The sequence below is a fragment of the Pygoscelis adeliae genome, unplaced genomic scaffold (genome assembly GCF_000699105.1).
Source record: "Pygoscelis adeliae isolate BGI_AS28 unplaced genomic scaffold, ASM69910v1 Scaffold267, whole genome shotgun sequence".
In the NCBI taxonomy this organism is placed as follows: Eukaryota; Metazoa; Chordata; class Aves; order Sphenisciformes; family Spheniscidae; genus Pygoscelis; species Pygoscelis adeliae.
In genome coordinates, this window is record NW_008825150.1 from 2,573,012 (window position 1) to 2,595,949 (window position 22,938).

The 22,938-nt window shown below is 35.3% G+C and overlaps 1 protein-coding gene across 1 annotated transcript in view; it reads left to right on the plus strand.

Moving 5' to 3' along the window:
• Window positions 1-455: 455 nt before the first annotated feature.
• Window positions 456-22,938, plus strand: part of PTPN12 (protein tyrosine phosphatase, non-receptor type 12) — a 47,353-nt gene continuing 24,870 nt past the window's right edge. Inside the window, exons 1-10 of the mRNA XM_009328347.1 lie at window positions 456-563; window positions 4,171-4,247; window positions 5,287-5,382; window positions 6,402-6,440; window positions 7,237-7,308; window positions 9,907-9,966; window positions 12,946-13,088; window positions 14,558-14,624; window positions 15,243-15,320; window positions 15,420-15,518. Coding sequence (XP_009326622.1) covers window positions 5,359-5,382; window positions 6,402-6,440; window positions 7,237-7,308; window positions 9,907-9,966; window positions 12,946-13,088; window positions 14,558-14,624; window positions 15,243-15,320; window positions 15,420-15,518 — 582 coding nt within the window. The 5' untranslated portion in view covers window positions 456-563; window positions 4,171-4,247; window positions 5,287-5,358. The remainder of the gene's footprint in view (window positions 564-4,170; window positions 4,248-5,286; window positions 5,383-6,401; window positions 6,441-7,236; window positions 7,309-9,906; window positions 9,967-12,945; window positions 13,089-14,557; window positions 14,625-15,242; window positions 15,321-15,419; window positions 15,519-22,938) is intronic.

A 22,938-nucleotide genomic window follows, 5' to 3' on the forward strand; every position in this document is an offset into this window, starting at 1 on the left:
GTCAGTGCGTTGGAAGCCATGTGTTTCACAGAAAAGTACCAGCTGCTAACAGCTGTTCCTAGGCCAGCCTGCTCTGTGCTCTTCCTCCAGGTATTCTGAGCAATATTCTGATTGTTCTGTTTCTTACAGGTATTCTTAATGCAGTTGTTACTCCCTAACATGGCAGTGTATTTCCTAAATAAAATATAGCTGTATTCCATACTGCTGCTGTAGTGGCTTTTCCAGAGTTCCATGTCTCATGATGTATAGAGCTGGCTTCAATTTGGTTGTAAACTGCTGATGAGCTGAAAGTACTGGGTAATTTAGATTTTTAAACTTCATCATAGTGAATATTGTAAAGGAGAGAAGAGGTATTTTTGGGTGATCTTCTTACACTTCATCAATGAAGCTAATACCTAGTGATGTTTCTATTGTCTTGAGACTTGAAAATATGACATAAATGGTTTTATTTCAGAGATTAAGAAGATTATCAACAAAATATAGAACAGAGAAGATCTACCCAACAGCCACTGGAGAAAAAGAAGAAAATGTTAAAAAGAATAGATACAAGGATATATTGCCATGTAAGTCTGATTTACATGTTAACAGAAGACAAAGGCAAGTGCTTGTTATTCTTAATGTATTTCAAATTTTACTATTTAGCTATTACTGAAAGGCAAAATTGGAGATAATTTGCTGAAAGATAACTTTCATAAAATTTTTATTTTTAACTTGGAAGGCAAAGGAAGCAAACATTTGTATATTTTATTAGGAGAGCTATCACCTAAAGATAAATTGGGTGCTAGGTCCCAAGCCCTATCAAGCTCACATTTTCATTTTAGCTTGGAATAGTCTAGAACTTTACTAGGTGCTTAACTGTATTTTTTCCTTAGGAGCATGTTATTCATGGTAGAAAACAAACAAATGTCAGCATAAACTCTAGATGAAATTTTAAGGAGCCTTAGGGAACCTGGCTTTGTGGTTTGAAATAAAACAGATCTTTTTTGCTTGTTTGCATCCTGCAAACGGTGTCAGAGAACTTTCAGTGCTGGATTTTCTTTGGTTTGTATTTTGCTAGAGCCCAAATGAAACTGTTTAATGTACAAACACAGAAAATGAGTCAGATCAGAATTTAAATTTTAAAACCACCAATGTGTGGATATAACAGATCAGTGATCTGCCTATTAAAAGCCCACTTTGTGTAGCTCATGAGGCCGTGTGTTTCAGCAGCTCTCACTGCACCTCTCAATATGAACAGCTGACAGTGAGATTAAAGGATAGTCTTCTGACAAATGCCGTTTTTTCGTATCCCAGAAGATTAGCAACAGATACGTTTTACTCTGCTTAGCTTTCTCAGAAGTGTTAGGAGGTTTATAACCAATTTGAAGTTGAAAATGGTCTTAAGCATCATTAGCTTTCATTTTCAAAATGTGTTCTAGTAATAAACTCAGTGAATTACTGTGTGTTTCAGATTGTTGTATACCGGTGTGTTCTGTTTTTCTAGTGCTGGAATTTTTACTGTTTATCAATGCTTGGAGCAATGCTTCCAGCAGTAAACTTTGCCCTAAAGCCACAGGCCCTAGGTTTTTTAACGAGGTGGACATAGCGCTTGCTGCTGCAAGGAAGGAAAGGCACATGTATTCAAATTTTGCTGGAGGCTCTATGTATAACATACATCACATTTTGAAGAGTAGTGTGGTACTAAGCTCAACTGCAGCAAAAGTTAAATATCATTAGGGTTTTTGTTTGTTTTGTGTTTTTAGTTGGGAGGAAAGGTTTAATGGATGGAATGAAAAAGAGAGGAGAAGTTGTTATTGTCATCTTATTATTAAGAGTTATTATACTCTTTCTTCTGTGCTGGCATTGTGGTAGATCATGAACAATACAGCAAAATCTTGGTAGCACTTGGGCTGAATCCATGAGACACTTAATAGCTGGTACAGTAGTGAATGGCTACAACTAGAGTGGTAGATGTGCTTTTCTTTCATCTACATAAAAATAAAAACTGAGTCATTGGGATCTGAAAGGGTACACAGATCACAGTGGGGAAAATGAGCAAACCTCAAAGCTGACATTGAGGAAAATTGAAGGTATATTTTCAGTTAAAGCAAGTTTAACTTCAAACATCCAAAGGTTCCAACAATAAAGTGATGGGAGACCAGCTTGACAGAAATGAAAGCCAGGAGATGTTTTGGAGGAGGAAGGGGGGTGATACTTTGCCTATCTCTCATAAATCCAGAAAAGAACTTACAAATGTACCTTAATCGGAGATTAGTGCTATATTTATCAGAAATTGTTACTGCTACCGGAGAGATCAGTACCTCAATGCTAACTCAACACTGGCTTCAGAGTAAAAGATGTGTGCATGTTCACGTTACAGTTTACTAAGCCATCCTAAATGATAAGGGAAACGTGGTGTTCACTGGTTACCTGAAGACACCAATTAGTAATTGTGATCTGAGCCTTTAAGCTATATATAAATATCCAAGCATTTAATCTTCTGAACCTGGAACCTGCAATGGAATTTTTCTTGGAGAATTCTATTCCTGACCTAAAACTCTGAAAGAGCTGAGCTGTGGCAGATACAGGCAGGCTGGAAATGTTGACATTTGGAAACTAGAATTTTGGATCTGCTGTGCTGGAAGATAAGAGCCCTTATTAGCCCACCACTTTAATTAGTCTGATCTGCCATTTAAAAGTAGGTTTTAGTATTAAGTCTGTGACACCATTGCATGCTTATAAAGTGTTCTTGCTTTTACATTGTAGGTATGAGTGTAATACCATGTAATATGTTTTAAGGGTTTCTCTACGTCTTTATATGAGAGTGCATTGTCTTTAGATCTGTGATCTAAATGTCTTGCAATCTACACTTCTGCTCTTTTAGGAAGCATTACATGGTAACACAAACATTTTTTGCATGTTATCAGGACTGGCAGAAAATTTCACCATCTTGGAAGCAAGTATCTTGGAAGCTTTTTGGAAGAGCTTTCTGTATAGAAATAACTCTTAGCATGTACTTCTTGTGGGCACGGTTCCCTGTTCTATTACCAGTGATGTTTTGACCAAAAAAAAAAAAAAAACAAAAACCCAACCAACCATATTTCCTCTTTTTAAATAGACTCATTCTTTATGCTTTTTCTTTAATTTAGCCTTAATAAAAGTTTTAGCTGCTGTTCTGTGGTTGAGGAACTGACCCTGGGAGCAGAAAGTAACAGAAATTGCTCGAGCATATGCTGTTTCTGCAGATACTTCTGTTCCCCAGTTCGAAGATAACTTTTTTGATCCAACTAAAACAGCCTTTATTATAGAGATAGTTTGAATGATTTTTATGTGATAGCTAGGAAGTGTTGGTAACAAGAACAGCTGGAACCTGCCAACCACCTACCCTCCTTCTTAGTAAGAATCATCAAGTTGTTTCTGTATTAAAGATGTACTTAATTTTTTTTCAATGCCAAAACGAATTCCAAGATGTTTAGTTTATTCTGTCAACAAGTAATAAAGGCTATTTTTAAGACTGCTGAGGATTTTGGTCTCCAAAGATCTGCTGTTTTTATAAGAAGCTTTCTCTGAGACAGTCAGTAACGCTTGAGGCAGAAACTTGAAATGTCAAAACCCCCTAAATGAAGGAATCTGCTGCTTCTAGTTTAGAAGTGCCCCAGCAAAGTGCCTAGCCCAATGTTTAGGGGATAGAAGTCAGTCTGTGCCTGAGCAATAAACTCCAGTGCACGTTTCATGTTGTAATATTTGATGGGATCCTCCTTGGCAGAGACTTTAAGACCTGTCGGCTGCTTTAATTATGCACTGGTATTTTATTCTTTCTGTAAATGTGCCTTTAATTCTGACTATCATGATCTATGTTAATATTGTGTAACTACAGTTTTGATTACTTCTGATGAATTGAATTTTGCCCCTTTGTAATGAATTGCTCTTGGAACTCCAGGAGTTGGTACTCTGTAAATTTGAGCATCTAAAGCACATACCAGTGGGAGCTACTCTGCTTATCCCTACCTGAGTTGGTTTACCCATAAATTAAATTAACTGACTGACTTGCTTGTGTGACTTATCTTTGGGAAACATTCTTTAATGCTTAATTTCTTCTATACATATAATATGTACTATATATATTATAGTTACTGTTACATATTGATTTACATTCTTGTTTTTTTAAAAAAAAATAAATTCTTCTTGTAGTTGATCATAGCCGGGTTAAACTGACCTTAAAAACTCCCCCACAAGATTCAGACTACATCAATGCAAACTTTATTAAGGTATGTATTACTATCTTAACAGTTCTTAAATTCTTTTTAAGCTTTTATTTCATATCAGTGCAGTTTTAATATTGTAGTCTGAGATAAGAATTTAAAGCTGTGAGGGAAGATTTTCTTTTGTTATGGCTTGAATAAATTTGCAAACATGATGCCACTTACAAAGCAATTTTTAAAGTTATAATATTACTCTGAGTGTAAGTATAATATAAAATACCTCATTTTAAAGTGACAGGCAACCCAATTGGAACTTTATACCATAGGAAAATTCAGATATGATAATGTTAGCAGTTGATAGTGTTAAAAATACCAGATTTTGAGAGGCTGTTTTTAGGGATCATAAATGAGGCATTTGACAAATTGTGTATGTTAATATGCACTTCTTGCTGTTCATTACAGAAGTGTGGCAATGGAATTATATCTAACATACTTAAAGAGAAGCCAGAATTTGGCTAAAAGCCTGTTACGCTTTTGTTTCAAAGTGTGAATATCTTGGGCTTTCCTTGTAACCTTATTCTGATGCTGCTTCTACACAGTAATGCTTATTCGGAAACAGGTGTTCCTATAAATCTCACTTCTTGAATGTTTAGCTTGGAAAGCTGAATGTAAATGTATTCAAGCTTTATATAAAACAAATTTTAAAATTTTGCATTTTTGAAATGTATTACTGGGAGGGGGGAAATTTAAATTTGTTCAAGGGGGTGCTTTTTAGCAGAAAGATTTTCAAATTTTCATCATTAAATGTTTGAGTAACAAAGAAAATGTGGACTTAAAAGTAATCTTCAGAATCTGAACATACAGAAACTTAGTATTTTCTGTTATAGTCTCTGGTAGCACAGGAGCTGTTATAATCTTGGGCCCCCTTGAAATCACCAGCAAAATTCCTACTAATGTAAATGGGACTCATATTTCATATTCACCCTTCCTGTTGTATCAAAAAAAAAGATATTCTAATTTTACATGATTATAACCTAAAGCCTTTTTTATTCAGTGCAGATAAAATTTCTTTATAAACATTACTGGTTCCTTTGTGCAATCCTAGGGAGTACATGGGCCAAAAGCATATGTTGCTACCCAGGGACCATTAGCAAATACAGTAATAGACTTCTGGAGGATGATATGGGAATACAATGTTGCCGTAAGTACCTACTTAAAAACCAGAATTGGGTATTATCTCATTTCATGGCACAATGTCTCTTTTACCTGAGCTGGCTATTGTTATCAAAAATGTTGACGGTGATTTAGTCCATTTACTTCTCAAATCTTGGTTTTGTAGTTTAAATAGCATTCTATATATCATTAATGTTACTTATTCAATTTAATAATGTAAATTCAAAGTAATGATTTCATTGAATTACTATGAAATCATGCATATTTATGAATAGGTTGATGCTTGGTTACATCTATCCTGTAGGAGACCTTACAACTTAATGTGGACTGACAAAATCAGATACAGAAGCAGCATGTGAAACAAAAAATAAAGGCCTACCTTTCTATTTATGCTAATTTTGGGTTACTTATTGGTTTACGTTTCTACATCTGTTTAAACAGCTATTGTCAGGAATTAACTTTTAAGTAGTGTTAAAATTGGATATGTTCAACAAATTATTTCTGAAAATATTTTTTATCACACTTAAATCATGGTTACTTATTGTAACAAATAGCTTACCTGTTGGTGCGTTTTTATTGTGTTATTCACATTAATGTATCTGAAATAGCTTCACCTAAGAAATCAGATTTTTGGTTTTTTAAATAGGTTTTTGCACCTATTTTAAGCAGTCTGTCATTTTAAGCAAATATACCTATGTTTCTTCGAGTTGGCAAATGGTTCTATATTTTTATGATTAAGTTTAGACTTTACAGTCAGGCTGAATAAATAAATAAGGTATTTGTACAAGATTACAGTGACTTCCAATTAAGTAGCCTTAAAATGTTGTATTAGTGTTGTAGATTATTTTGTGCAGGATAAAACTTGGGTACTATTTTAGAATTAAAAGAGCATGCATGTGCAGGTAGGAAAATAGTATTAATTAGTCTCTTCAGTAGTAACCAATTAAGGAGTATCAGTATCTGCCCAGATGGAAGCAAGCAGTAAAGTGTTGGTGAATTTACTTGATCTAAAACCAGCTAACTTCGAGCATCTTTTTTTCTTTTCAGATAATCGTAATGGCCTGTCGAGAATTTGAAATGGGAAGGGTATGTATATTAAATGCAAAACTAAATGAGCATTGCCCATGCAGGGCAATATGCCAATACCTGTGAAGCTTCATATGCCAAATCCATAACTGTAAAAATAATCTGCCAGATTGAATGAGAATGCCTATCCTTATATTTGTATGCATAGAAAATAGTGAATGCGACTGCTTTTATTTGCTTCATTTATAGTGTTACGTTATTATTTAGGTGTCATCTCAGTGGAATATTCGTGTTTCTATACAGAACTGTACCAATGGTCTGTTTCTGGTCGTGTCACTATGGGAAAAAATCTTGCTCTTTGTGGGATGTAGGCCAGCTATCAAAATCCTGAGTCCTTCAGAATTTCCTGTCAATTGATACAGTTGCAATCTATCTTTTAAATGTCTCTGCTATGTTCTTATGACCTGAGAAGGAAAAAAAAAATGTGGTCCAGAATTGTGAACTCCAAACTTTCACAAAAACTAAATTAGTTCTCATTGCTTCCCTCTATATGATGCGTGCTTGCGCGTATGTAGGCAGTCATGAAGTTCATGTCCTAATTTGCAAAGTGTCTTTTGGCTGTATTTATTGGTCGTCTGGGTTTTTGGTTTTGTTCTTCTTTTGGTATCCAAAAGAAAAGACATTTTACTGTCTTAAAAGAAGTCCAGCAAGGCACCAGTAGGCAGATGTTAAGGAAAAGCACTGAATAAGAGAAAGAATAAGGCGTTTGAGATTATAATTTTGTCTGCTCTGTTTCTGTTAATCATCATCTTTCAGTACTACACATGAACTAAATTAGGATTCTTTGCTTTAACAGAAAAAATGTGAACGTTACTGGCCTCTTTATGGAGAAGCAGCTGTAACTTTTGGACCATTCCGTGTTTCTTGTGTAAGTATAAAGCTTTATAAATTAATTTTGAAGGATTTAATGCTTTTGTAACTTAAAATAACTGTTCAACAAACAGTTTGTATTACAAAACAAATGATGGTTTTAATTGTTTGGTACCAAATTTTACACAAAGACTCTCAAAGGAATGCAATGGAAAACAATGTGTGTATCTAAGCTGTGTGGTTTTTTGAATCCTCCATGATTTTTTCTTTTTTAAAAAAAGTAGGGAACCTGTGTGCCTTGATACATAAAAAGATACAAGACCATTTCTTTAGCTTTACATGATGTAGTTTTGAATATCTGTACCATACTCAAGAAATCAAATAATATTCATGCAGTTGTTTCTCTCCGTTATGACTTGTGTGTTCTGGCTGTGCATGAGAAATGAAAGTAACATGGGAATAGGTTGTTTTCTTTAAGTTACATACAGTTAATTAGCATGAATTAAAAAAAAAAAGGAAACTAAACTCCTAATTTTTTTTAACTTGTTTCTGTTGGTTAACAGATACAGGTTTATTTGAAAATGCTTGCTTCTATTGTTGCTTTTAAAATCAAAACAAAAATAAGTAGCAGATCACCACGAGGTCTGGATCTTTTCCTGGAGAATTCCTGGGGGGCTAACTGTCAAGTAAGCTATGATTCCAGAAAGATGGAGGAAACCTGAATGTTTCCACTGCATGTTGTGTCAGTGTTATCAGGAGTTCTGATCTCTGAGCATAGCTACTAGAGCCTCTTCCAGTTTTGATACTTGCTCATAAATGGTAACATAAGGATTTCTGGCAGATTAATAGGCAGGAAGAGGAACTGTGGATATCTCCTACACCAAGCACAGCAGGGAGTTGAAACTAATCTTTCTTTTGGCACCTGTCATCTCAGCATCGCACAAGAGTATACTCCAATGGGTTTGTGCAATCATCTGTCCTTGGTAGAGAAACATGGATAGTAAAAGAAGTCATGGTGCAATTACCATTTCACAAAAAGGGACCACTTACATAGCAGAAATTCACATCATTGTGATGTTTTCAGGGTATGGGTGAGGATATGGTGTGTGGGAGCATAGCCCCCAAAATCAATATGATCAGCATTCCTTAGGTATGGGATAGTATCCAGTTGCCTCTGTACACACCTGTTTATGTGTCTTTATTTATAATCTTACCACTTGGTAGTTTATTCAGGGTCTATTATGTTCTGTTAGTTACTATTAGGATATGAATGAAACCTGGCATTAAAGTGTTGAGTATAACTATCATCAGTATAAGTGATCTTACTGTGAACTTTTTACGCTGGACTTCATGATTGGCCTTAGCTGTTCACTTATTCTAAAACAGTGGAACTGATCCATTCCAAATTGATCTCAAGACTTTTTTTTTTCTTGTCCTTAACTCAAAATTACATGGGTTTGGACAGGAATTGCTGCTATTTTCTAACTGAAGTGCTTTAAGGTGTTCAGAAAGAGCTAACACGCCAGTTTATTGAGCTATTCTTAATTCTACCTTGAAATAGTCTACCAAGAATTAAGTACACTTCAAGTTCATCTTGTCAGGAAAGCATATACTTACAAATTTTAGTCTATAAAGGTTCTGAGTAGCCTTTTCCTACCTTAAATTGATTTAAACATTGGCTTGTGGGTTTGGGGTTTTGGTGGGTTTTTCTTTTTTTTTGCCCTGTACCTAGTGGGCGATGGTCACATACCTGGCAAGTATTTGTGAAAAGGGATTGTGTGTACCTTTGTACATTGTAATTGACTTATCAGCTACAGCTGAGAATGTATTACCTTTGGGTACAATGGTGTATATGGGCTCCATTGCTGCTAGCTATGCACTATCTCCTTTAAACCTGCAAGGTGTTGCAATTGTGTTCTTGATGGAAAATGGTAAATTCTCAGTAGCAGATAGGAACCACATTGAAGCATATATGCAGTCCCCTAAATTCACTGTGGGAGGCTGTAGTGCTAAGCTTTTAAAGGCATTTTGAAATTGTGATATTACTGATATTTTAAGTACAGTAGTATTGTTTGGTGTCTACAGTATAAACTTTCCTTGATGTTCCAAAGGCAGATTTGAAAATTCTGGGAGCGTAGAAGCTATGCTTTTTGGCCACAACCAAGATAATTACAATGATCCATTCAGATGCACCCTTAATTGAAAATAACAGAAGGGTAAAAAATGAAAGGAGGTATCACAGGATAGAGTGATAAGACGCTAAAGCTTATACAGCAGAAGCATTATAGAAGGATGGCTGTGGGAGGCAATCTGTAAATTAAATAAATGTATGGAGAAATAAAGCAAAAGAAGTACTTTGAAATACGCTTATAAGGTTTATTGATGGTTTCAGGAGCAGGCTAGACACTGGTTTGAAAACTCACATTTTTATTTTAAGTAAAAGTAACATCTTTCACAGATATCTTGTGTAGCAAGCGAAGTTGCTGCTATTCTAAAATCAATGTTTTGATTGCCCATCTTTTGGGGAAAACGTAGGTACAAAACCGGTAAATTAAAAAAAAAAGACACCTGAATTTAAAGTTTGGCTTTTTAGTTATATCAAATATGCTGCATATTGATCTTTTCTTCCAATTTATTACTGTTTTCTCACGTTTAGGAAGCTGAGCAAGCAAGAACAGATTACTTCATTAGAACATTATTACTTGAATTTCAAAATGTAAGTATACGATCACTTCTGGTCTCAACTTTAATGGTTGCTCAAAGGTCTCTAAAATGATACAATGGAGGAAACTCATGAAAATATCTTCATTTTTTTAGGTGCTGATTCTGTGTGTATGTAAATCATTAAGTTTAGAAGTGATGTTAAAAGCTCGGTAAATAAGGAAAGAGTAGTGAAACTCTTTACTTGTCTTTTATACGTGTTCTTGGTTAGCCAAAGGTGTGATGGTCTTCAATAGCATGTGTTAACAACTAGAAAGCTTCTGTCACCCTAGGAGAATTTCATTGTTTACCCCAACTGAAAATATGATGAGAAATGGAATCAAACTTGTCAAAAAAACCTGTTTCCTCTAGTTAGCTTCTTTTTGAGTAAAGTAGGTGTACTTGTTAGAATTTGCCCGATGCTTTCATTTATTGTCAAGAGGGTTTTACAATGTTAAAAGATATTTCTGATGCCTGTTCATATATTTGTACTGCCAAATAAAAATAAAGCAAGAATGACAACAACTTAGAGATCCCCCCCCCCAAAGTTTCTCACTGTAGCTTGTGAAAAGTTACTCTTTTTGGAATTGAAGTATATATGAAAAATACAGAATGTTCTTCATTAAATTGAGTTGCATTATCTTTTTGCTTGGGGGACTTCTGCATGGGGGAATTGTATGTAATATATTCAGGGGTCAAGATAGAAATGTACTTTTAAAAGTGAGCTCAAGACTTGGGAATTCTTGATGATTTGATATCCTAGTGTTCAAGATGTAGAACTGGCTTACCAGACAAGTATTCTGGTAAACCAATTCATTTACACTGTTTGTTAAGCTGGCAACTGTAAATGGTTCCAATTAGTCTCTGTATGGAAGAAACTGAGTTTATTCATCTTAGTGAAAACTTACAACACAAACCACTGTAAAACAGAGACCTACTTCATAAACTGAGTATGTTATGTTAATTGTGAAACTTGTGATATTTTCAGTGAAATAAAAGCACTTGCATTCTCATATAAGTGTTAAGAATGAATGATTTAAGCCTTTCTTGCAAACTTATACTGAAGTGTCAGATTTGAGGTGACTGTTTATTTTTCTGAAGAGCAACTGCCAGTAAATAAAAATAAGTGTAGAGCTGTCCTGCAAAAACATGAAGGTTGGCAGTCTGTTTTACGGAATATCTGTCATTTTAATTGGCATCCTATATTAAGAAATGATTTATTACAGGTTAGTCTCACTTATGGTTATGTTTTCTTTAGCAATGCTTTGTTCCATTTCAACAACTGGTATCACAACAGTTATGAAAACTGTTTAATCCTCAGGGGGATAATTTTGGGGGGTAATCTTTTGTCTGCAGTAGCTTGCTAGGTGCTTGCAGTCGGATGCATAACTTTAATCAGTTCGTTTCTATTGGTGTGTCTTGAATGCTCATAACTGACAGTGAAACTTTTTAGATAGCAGAAATTAACTGCATAATAACTGTGGGGTTTGCGACATTTTTTTGATATGGTGCACTTAATTAACGTAAGTTGAATATCAATGTATCTTGTTAATGCTTTCAGTTACATTGTTCCTTAAAGGAACATAAACTTTGGGCTCCTTGCTAAGACCAAAGCATAGTGCAAACTGTAGCTTTTTGTTACTACTTAGTTTTTATGTAGTACACAGGCATCCTATAAAAATTGATTGGAACAGAACTCATGGAAGTCAAGTAGCTAAACGTGATTTGCTTGCATACTATATGCAAGCAAATACAAATTAGCTACAGTTTCTGAAGTAACCAGTTCTCATGATATGCAGATATTAAAAGTCATGTAGGTTCTGCTTTGGGGTTTTTGATATCTGTTCAGTTCTGTTTTTGTCTCTTTAAATGTAGTTAAGTGGAAGTTCTTGGTGGATGTTAATAGGCAGCTGTAAGTTTTTTCTTCCTCGTTACTGATGGCATTGGTTTTACATAATCAGTTGGATTTTTAAAATTTTTTTTCTTAGGCTGGATTTTCTCTTGTTTTTAAAAGCTACAGCACTTCCACAGGTCTAGCAAAAGTAAAGCATCAAAAATAGTTGGTTCAATTGGAGTATATAAATTTCTGTGCTCAAGACGCCCACTATGTTGCTTCTCAAATAACTAAACAGAAGGTAGCATAGGTCTTGAAACTTGTAACCTGTAATGTTGATCAAAAAATTCATATGCCTCTCTAGTACATTATATTATATATATTATTTTATATATATACTATTACTCTAGTATACAGGGTATACTAGAGTCCAGAGGTGTGACAACAGCATGGAAAGGTGCAGTAGAACTAGCTATACTGGATGGTTTGGATAATGATGAGAGAGAGGATTTGGTCGTTCAGGGATTCAGGTAGCTGAGTAACTAGGCTATTCTAAAGCCTGCTTCTTACTTGTCTTTAGTACTATTGTAACGTGAGCTAACTAGAATAAAAGTGTACCTACTGTTGTTGCAAGTGTGATCCATATTTAGATATGGCCTGAATTATTTATCTCACTTTTTTTAATTTCCCTCTCTGTGCATGTGCACATCCCCCATCAAAAAAAAACAAAGCAACAACAAACACCACCCCCACCTGCATTTTCTTCCCAATGTAAGTTACTGGAGTACGATTGGAAAAAGAACCTTTCATGGTGCTCTTCACTTTTCTTTCTCCCTTTCAAAGTTTTAAAACCATAAGGACAGAGAATCTTTTAACACAGTGCAACTTTGTGGGTCCTTTAACCCATATATTATAGAGAGGTGCTTCTGTGAACTGTCCCATAGCGCTTTCTCCTATGCATTAGCAGCACTCAAAATACCACTTCAGAATTTCCCTTTTGTTTTTAAGTGGTATAAGCTGTAGGTTGTTTTAATATAGTAAATGGCTTTGCTTGTCCACGCTTAATCATGCAAAAAGTGAAGGTTCATAGAACTAATTATTTCATACAAACTCCTCAAATACGTATTATCATTAACACCTTTCTCCCTCCCTCTCCCTTAGGAGACTCGTAGTGTCTATCAATTTCATTATGTTAACTGGCCTGACCATGATGTCCCTTCGTCTTTTGATTCTATTCTGGACATGATCAGCTTGATGAGAGAATACCAGGAACATGAAGATGTACCAATTTGCATACACTGCAGGTATCAAATATATTTATTTTTTAAGTTCATATACATTTTAACTTTTTGAAGTCTAGACTTTTGGTATGAGATGCACTAGTTTGATTCTAAATCAGAATTTATTTATTTTAGTTTTCTAAAAAAGAATATTTCCTCATGTCAAAACTTGGCTCAAAATCATACAGTCTTCATTGTCTTAAAACTCATGCCACAGTGAAATTTTGCTTCTGTTTCAGTTTAAGACAGAATATCCATCAGAATAGAATTAGTCTTTGAAAGGGAAACCGTTTTGTGGTTCTTAAGACATTTAAATCCTCATTAGGACAAAATAGACTTTGAGGATCATTGCAAATCAGATATGGGAGTGAAGGCTCCATTCTCAATAGGAGAGACTACATAGCAGGTGAATCGCTACCTAAGAAATTTTCTGTCTGTTTTCTAATATGACAAAAATGATCTCCAATCAGCAGAGAAAAAGCTGTAGTTTCCGGTTGGTAGGTCTTTGCTTCTGAGCAGCAGGTTCATCTTTGACCTGAAATTTGGCTAACAGAAGGACTGTTGAAACTAAACTGCCATGAAAATGTTTTGGTGAATTGACAGTTTCTGACAATTTCTCTGGAAAGTTCTTACCTATGATATTTCATACTTTTTAAAGCAACAAAAGTTAATGTATTATATGTCAGAAAAACTGAATTCAGATTCATAAGCCAGGAAATGTTAAATTGTTGGGGCTTATCAACTCTTTAGAGCTTGGTTATTCTCTTAAAGTGTATAGCAATCTACTGTCTTCAACAGCATTCTTTTTTAACTTGTCACTCTAAGTAATTGAGGTCTAAAACCATAAAAAACTTACTTAGCACTGAAATCCATTTCACTTTGTCCTGTTTCTCTTGAATGTCTATACAGTTGAGAAGGTTGGTTCTTTACAACAGTATAATTATAACGTAATAAATATGTATTATAACTCTTTATGTGTAAAATAGAGAAATTCATACTATTAGGAAGAATAAATGTGATAGTTCACTGTCACTTTTTATAACTTTCAGATTTAATTTTTTTAGATAAAAAGCAGAAAATACAGATATGATACTAAATCAGAAAAATGTCGGAAGTCTTTAAACATATTCTGATCTGCCATTTGACATATCTATCATTAAACTTCGACAAAATCCCTACTGTTGAAGCAGTGGTAACTAGGAATAGTGTGACGAAAGAGACGATAAAAATGTCAGCATTGAATCATCTTTCATGATTGTAGTTCCAATTGGCTATGAAAAACTTGCTTTAAAAACTTCAGTGCTCTGTTTTGCACTGCTAATCTTTTTATTTTTAAGACACTATAGTGGCAGGTTGAGTGACCTTAAAATGATGGTTGAGGGATTTTGATATATTTTTTTTTATTGACGTGGATTCTGGAAATATAAAGCTTTGTAGTATGTTCTTAACAAATTAAAATAACTTCTAACACACCTAACTGTTTATGTTCATAGTGCAGGGTGTATTAGAACAGGAGCCATCTGTGCCATAGATTATACATGGAATTTGCTTAAAGCTGGGGTAAGGAATCTTAAAAGAAGGAATTTTGTGCCAATCGATCATTTCATAATAGTGATTGAGCTCCCAAATGTTCTAAAATAGTGAAATGTTGTAAGACGTTCCAGAACTCTTGACAGGTTGGATGTTTAGTTTCATTGCATTCATGCTCTAGTATGAACTTACTTTCCTTTGACAGCAAGTTTTTATCTTAAAAAAACCACTGTAAAATTCTAAATATTTTTTTAATATATTTCAATACAAAGTGATTTTGAATTCAACTTTTTCAATGTGTCTGCTTAATCTCCTAAAGCCTGATATTTCAAGTGTACAGGGATAACTTCATTCTGGGGTTTTTAGGTTATGAAGCATCACTGATGTTGCAGTGTCATATTAATGCTTTCATTGGATGTCTCATTTTCAAAATACTTGAAATGCTATCATCTGGTCTAAATCAAATGTTTAAAGCCAGTTCTGGAGAGGAATTGCTTTTTTTTAAAAAATTTGAATAGGTGCAATGTGGAGAGAACAGGTTGGCTTTACCTACAGAAGTTAAATATACTTTTGGATGTCTGACAGCTTTTGTGTTGCTGTTCTGACAAACAGTTATGACAATGTAATTGACTTCCTTCTATATTTCAGAAAATACCTGAAGAATTCAATGTATTTAATTTAATACAGGAAATGAGGACACAAAGGCATTCTGCAGTGCAGACAAAGGTATAGTTTGTTTTAAAATGGATCTTTATCATATGATAATATTCCATCATTCTTTGTAAAGATCTCATGCACTAATTTTTATCTGGTAACCTACTATAGGAGCAGTATGAACTTGTCCATCGAGCCATAGCACAACTGTTTGAAAAGCAACTGCAAAAATACGAAAGTTGTGCAGACTGGAAGATTGCAGATGGAGTGGTATGTGTTTTTCCCATATGAGTTTCAATCAGTTGTAGCTGTTAGCTTCTGATCAAGATTTTCCTGTACAGTCTAGTTTTTTTAAGTTAAATGTTCAATGGTGTAAGGTGCATACAGAACTTGTTTGGGCTACAAGTGATTTTTGCTGAGTAGGGACAGCTAGCCTGTACTCAACTTACACTGAGGACTTGGTTGTAGAAGTTGAGTCAGATAATTAAAGGAATATTTACCACACATACGAAATGCAATTGCAGTGGGGGAAGCAATAGAAAGAATTCTAGTATGGATTAAATGCAGGACTCTAACTCAATATTTAAATTGCAAAACATGCCTTTACCTTGGTGAGGTGGCAGTAGTTGACAGCTGATCTGTTGCTTTGATTGGCATTACTTGCCCTAATTCTGATGTATTGGCAGCAAATGAAATCTTGTCTAAGCCTGACCTTCTGCAAATTACTTGTTAAAGAGTATGATAGAGCAAGTTAAAAATAAAACTCCAGTGTACATATACATATTTATATAAATAAACACATATAAGTATTTAAATAAAAATAAATATACATGTTTAAATAAAAATAAATATACATGTTTAAATATAATATTTAAATAAACATACATATTCAAATAAAAAATAAATAAATACACCCATGTGTATATAGATGAATTCTATCTGATTTATGCTTAGGTTAAACTCTTGAAAGGGAAAAACTTCACTGAAGTTTTTTCTTCCTTCCCCGCAATGTGGTTGTTGGGCCCAGCATTAAACCAGTAGATAAGCACTGATCTGACTCTTCAACTGAGACTTGGATAGTACATGCTGTTGCGTACTGCCTTGGTCTTGGCCCAACACAGCCTTGTTGTAGTTGAGCAGGACTGGCAATGAATGATCCTACTAAGTTCTCATATTGTGTTGAAGTACCGTTTGCACTGGAAAGGATTGGGGGAAAGAACTTTAAAATGCCTTTGTCAGGAAGTTTCATACTCTACCCTTTTAACAAAGGAAAAAATGCCAAAAACTTGGAAATATAATATTCTTTGTTGGTAATCACGGTGTTTGAGGATTTTTCTGTCTTTCTGTTCTTCCACTTTAAATTTCATGTCCCCTAGTTTTTTTCCCTTTTTTACGTTCAGATACAGTTTTTTGGCTACTACTGGGCACTATGTGAAAAGTGGCTTTTTGGATCAATATACTCTTTCTTTCCCCCTGAGTCCAGAACTGCGTACCATCCTTTATCCGTGGACTGTGTTTTGTTTATTCAGTAATTTTATCTGTTCCTTCAGTACCTAATTGGTGTAGGCTCTATAGCTCTCTAGAGGGAGCATGAGTAGTATCTTCAGGACCCTTTGAAATATCTGGAAGGAATTTTAAGTCTGCCTTTATTACTAAGCATCCCTTTAATTTTAGGGGTTTAGCTGTTCTATACTGTGCTTTCTAGGAAGTCTAAAATGTTATTCATTCTTGGAAAAAAGGCATATACCCTTCTGTTAACTCCTAAGAATTTATATCAGTTCCTGCAATAGTTCTGAGGTCTTTAGTCATGACAAGAAACCTGATGGACTAAATGCAATATGGATAGGGCAGACTGTTTTAATTTGTTACAGGTTTGATATTCAGCCTAGCTGGTCTGTGAATTTTCATTTTATTTCTGAGGAATGAGCATGATAGGGTTTGGAATGTGCAGATTTATTAGCTTTGTACAGAAGTGATTCCTAATTACTTGAGTTTCAGTCATAAAATAATAGGCAGATCAGTCTACTGTATCTTCTGGTTATTTGACTTCGATCTGACCTGTGTCTGCACTCTTACATACAATCAAAAATGTCTCTCATTATTTACATGTATTCCAGAATATCTGATTAAGGAGGTGACACAGTGTGCTGATACTATGTCTGTAACAAAGGCAAGTGCTGTCTGTAGCATATCTTAAGCGATTTGAGTGACTGAGTAATAAAACAAGATTAAATAGGTTATGGATAAGTAATGTGCATGGGGGTGAGACAGGGAGAAATCCCAACTCTGAATATGCAGTGATGGAGTGTGAGTTTTGACTTTTGCTTGGGTATGATCTTGGTTATGACCAATAAGTTGTAAAGGAAATTGAATTTTAGCAATTATTTGGAAACTAATAAGAGCAGGGAACGTAATGTCATTGTGTGGATACCTTGCAACTTGAATACTGTCTGCAGGTCTGGTCTGCTTATCTCAAAAGCGTATTACAGAATTCAAGCATTAAAAATTTGGATGAGGATCAAAGGTGTCAGAAGGCTCCATCTAAAGAACAACCAGATTGAGTTGGAAAAGAAATGGCTGAAGTTGGGTATGATAGAGGCTAAGTAACAGTGAAAAGCTGATTTCTGTTAACCTTTTCTAAAGGATATCAATGAGACCTGGCAGACTTAATATAAAAGGAGATAGTTCTTCATGCAACGTGAAACTGCAGAGTTCCTTGCAGCTGAAAGCCTGTAGCTTTGAGGTGAATATCTCATCATCTTGGAATCTTCTTCTGTGAGTTTGCCCAACCTCTGACCTATGAAATTCCAGAGTTGCAAACTGTTGGAGAACATCCTAGGGAAGGATCCATGCATGCCTGCTCTGTCCTTATTCTTCCCTTTAAGTTTCCTTTTGGTTACTGCTGGAAACAGGGCAAAATGAATCTTTCAGTCTGACTAGGTACAGCCTTCTTTGTGTTAGGAAATGATGCTTCTTCGTATTGTAGCTTGAACATTTCTGCAGGAGGATTGAGGAAAAAAGTCTCATAGGTAAAGAGTTCCTGTATCTAAAAATTTGGTACTTAAAAACAAATTTGCTCCTATTTGTTTGTTAGTTAGGAAATTTGCCTTCAGGGAATTAACTGGTGTAGGCTTAGCTTCTGTTTTCGTTTTATAAGGTAGTCTTCTGCCTCACATATTGGGTTAAATATCTGCTTGTAGCTTTAACCTGATTCTCAAAAGTTTGAGGCTCACTTGAGACAGTGTTTTTGCTATTCTGAAAAAGTTCCCTTTTTTCCTCTGTGTTATGTAACATCTGTTGTATGTAATACCCAGTTTTCCCCAGAAATGTTCTAGTTAGTTTTTAACTAAGATACATCCCAGAATGTTTCTTTGTTTTTTTAAAAGGAAACAAACTGATGCAGAAGGTTTTCAAATAACTTTATTAAATATATTGTAATATCCTAAGGTTCCTTCCCAGATCTTACTCTGCCTGCAGATGCTACAGCAGCTGTAGAATAGTGTACATGTGAAGGGGTTTAATTATGTTCAGTGGAAACAATTCCAAATAAAAGAATGTGCCTACTTTGGATATATTACTGTTAGATATATAGGAGATACTACTGAACTGAAGAGGAAATTTTCTTTCATCTTTCATTTATTATATTTTGATAGTACTCTGAAGAGTTGGAGTACTCTGAAGGGTTGGTTTCATTCTTTTGTTGTCCTGTTGCTTTTCCCATTTCAAGCAGTGTTTGAAATGAATTGAGTTACCTCAGCTTTGTAAGCAGTGTTTGCCAGTAACATCACAGTAAAAAGTTAATCTGATTGGCAACAAGTAGCAGTATTCATAGGGAAATAGCTTAGACACGGTCCTGAACGTGTGTTCCTGTGAATTTGCCAGCTTTGCCCTGCTGGAAACAATACTGTAAGAAGTCAACAAAAAAACCGCATACAGTGTTTGAGAATAACCTTATAATAGGGTTAGAATTTCTATTAGAATTTGACAGAAGGATTCAAAACCATGTAGAAAATGCACATATGATATATATATATAAGGTAGTAATTGTATACTCTTACCATATAGTTATACACATTTTGAATGTATAGAACTATAAATGTGCTTAAAATAATACTAAGTATGGAAATGAAATTATATGAAGAAAAGCTTTCTTCAGATACTAGATAGAGTACTTTCAACAGTCCCCACAGTAGCCAAATTTCAGAGCAAAGATAAAACTGCTGCTCAGAAGCCATTTTTTCTGATAAGAAAAGATTCAGATGCTAAATTTGGTGATCAGAACTATTTTTCTACACCCCCCACCCCCCATCCTCCTGCTGTAGTAGGACTCTTTTAAATTATGAAACAATTAAATTGGAACTGAGTCTTGGACTCAGCCCCCTTCCCACTGAAACTCTTGATCATATTGTCATGTATTTGAAGTCATTAACTGTGTGCTTCTCACCATCATTGGTTTTGTTAGTACTGCTGTGAAAACATTGCACTTGGTTTTGTGTTTGGAAGCTTTGAAACGTATGTGAGCTGATTAGTCTTGATCATCTGATAAGGTATCAGTCAGATTTGTATCAGTAGAATATTTTGTGAGTTACCTGAGAGGAATTGCCATGATTTGAAGTGAACGATGGTTGTCTCGGAAAGTCCGAACCAGATGGAATTCCGTGAAGCTGGATGTTCTGTATGTAGAAAAAGGACAACTGGTTAAAAAACAAAGAACAAACAACAAAAAGTTTACTATCTCTTTAAAAATACTTCTTGTTGAATTTTGTCTCTTGACAGTAACAAGCATGTTACAGTACTGCAAGTCCTTGTTTTATCCTTATCCGCTAATAGAAGCTTGTATTAATAAACACTTTCTCCAAAATATGGCATTGCTAGTACTCTCAAGTATGTCATGTATTTCTTCCTGTAAAAGTGACAGAATTCTGTTGCTGCGGTTGATTGCACTTTTAGAAGCTGTGGAGGAATCAGCTGCTATAAGAAGAATGTTGATATTCAGAACGTTAGTGGTTTGGAAACTAAGTGAAAAGACTTCACTGTTCAAATTCGCTTCGCTGTTTTGCAGCTTGGAAAGAGATTTTTGGCCATTGTAGCATTCTAAAAAATCATATATGTCTTCAGAGACATTTACCTTGTTGCCTATGCTTGGAAAGTTTTATTTAATCTGAATCACTTGAGTGTATCATTTCAGCCTGAAGTATTTCTCTTTTTATCTACTGATGCTCTGTGGTTCCCATGCTGCTTTATGATAAGGGCAAAAGGAATGCCTCAATTCCTTTTAAGGGAAGCCATGAGATTACTTCTGGAAGAGTCTTTGCAGTAAAATTGCTAGTACTTTACCAGTACAGAAAGCTTCTGAATGATATTAAAAGTTTCCAGTGTGAGTTCCAAAAGAAAATTATGCATTGCAATTCCTGGGCAAAAGGTTTTGAATTGTAGGCAATGCCTGTGAAATCTCAGTCTAAAACTGTGATCCTCTATTTGCTCAAAGTTAGTGACAGCTCCGTTTGGTGATTCAGCCATTGGAGGAAGTAGATGGGGAAAAGACCCACCCTTGGGAGATGATAGCACAATTTAGGTCACCTTAGCAAGTTGAATTCAGACACTGCATCTGCCATGAGAATTCCTTGTTTCTCTGCATTACCACAGGAACATGACTTACTCTGCATTGTTGTAGACTAGATGTAATGTACAATTCTAAGTATTTGACTTATGGTCTTTTCATTTGTTAATGTAATCTTTCATAGATATACACACATTTCATACATATATATGTATCTGTAATTTAACAGAGTACCTAGAAATTCCTAACTATGAGCATTTTCACTTGATCTGAGTAGCTGCTCCCTCAAATCAGCAAGGACATTGGAACTCTTGAACTGTTTGGCAATTGATGCATATAGAGGCAAAGGTTGGGGAAAGCTCCTATTCTTTTTTTACCCACTTATTGTTAATGCTTCTGTTTTCTTACAGCGCCTGCCACAATAGGATAGGTGTCTTCTGTAAGAAAGCAGGGCGCTGCACCGAACACTTATTTAATTGACTGGATTGCACATTTGTTAATCCATTTAAAAAAAAAAAAATTCTATATGATGACCCTTGTGAACTGCATATGTCGTCCTGGTTTTTCTAAGCTGATACTTTGGAAAATCGTATTCTGCCCGAGAATGCAACATCTGTCTAGAGAAGCAAGAGAGTGTTGACTGATGTCGATAAGCTGTGATTAGGAAGGCTGGAAGGCTTTTTCTTAATACTGCCATCTGCTCTTCTCAACGGATGTGGTTATTCCAGTGAGATAACCTATATTTACTTTTATAGTTGAGCTTCCTCTGTTCTGCTCCGTGCTAGTTGTTCTGCATGTTTGCCAATTCACTTATTTTGATACATGACAGAAGGGGAAATCTGTGAGTTGGTATCACTCAAGGGTGCTCAAAATACTGCTCGTTCGCTACCTCTTGTGACACAGAACTGAGAACAAGTAACAGACTTGCTCTTAAGAGTTCAGCAAGCAGTATTTCTTCAGTTAAAAACAAGAACAGATCCAGTAGTAACTGAGCATGATTACTTCAGAATGCTGCAGCAGCATAAAGTTGATATGAGCACCGTTTTCTTTCCTGCATGGGTTAGTGCATTCGGTTACTGCCTTAAACTTTTATCATCTTCAACCTCTGAAGTAAAAATCCTTTACTTACTGGGGAATGAGTTGTCTAAAAGTAAACAAAGCCTTCACAGAAACATCAGTCTGTTGAACTAGTTAAGCATAGTGAAGTACCTCTTTTTTGGTGACAATAATTCCTGTAACATTCTTGCTCCTGATTTAATGTGACTAGAGCAGAGTGAACTGATCCTGATTTTAACCTAATGCAGAAGTGAAAGCGTTTGAACACACATTTGCCTGAAGCCTTCCCGGTGTATGAAGTTGGGGTAACCACTGACTTCTCTTCTGGGGTTGAATTTAAAAGTAACATTTTGTGTGTGTGTGTTTTGTTTTGGGTTGGGTGTGTTTTTGTTTTTTGGGGTTGTTTTTGTTTTGGTTTTGGTTTTTTAAAGAATTGTTTTTGTAAACTCTCTGTGGTTGTGTATGTGCCTCAGACATTTGAGTTTATGCACATTTTTTCAATGTATAGCCATACATTTTATTACTAGGAGCAAAAATGGCAGTGCCTCTTGAGCTACTTCTGCCTGTCTCAACTAGTGTACAGTAAGAAGCTGTTTCATAGAGTTTAAAAAAACTTTGACATATGTTAGCTTCTTTAATAGGCTTTTTCTTCCACCTGGGAGAAAAGCATATCTCAGGAAACATTCTGTTCACAAACGCTTCACTTTGCAAACACAGAAGGACAGGGATGCAGCTGCTGGTTGGTTTTCTGGACAAGTCAGTCTACACCACAGCCAACAGGCACACCCTTTCCCTTGCCAGTACCTTTTAGAAAACTGAGTGCATAAATAAGAAATCTGTTCCTCAAAACTTCTGTGCTGGCGGAAGTGAACTGGAATACTTTTCTGATGTGTTGTAGGATGGAGAAGTTGGAGGTAAGGGGGAGGAACTCCTCCTGTGGAGTCTCACTCTTTCTAATATCTCTGCCTTATGAAACTTGGATGTGCTGTGGCACTGAAACAAGGCGAACAGCCCGCTCTGTTCTCAGGATGCAGTTGCATTAGTTTCTAACTCTAGTTGCTAGTACTTATGATT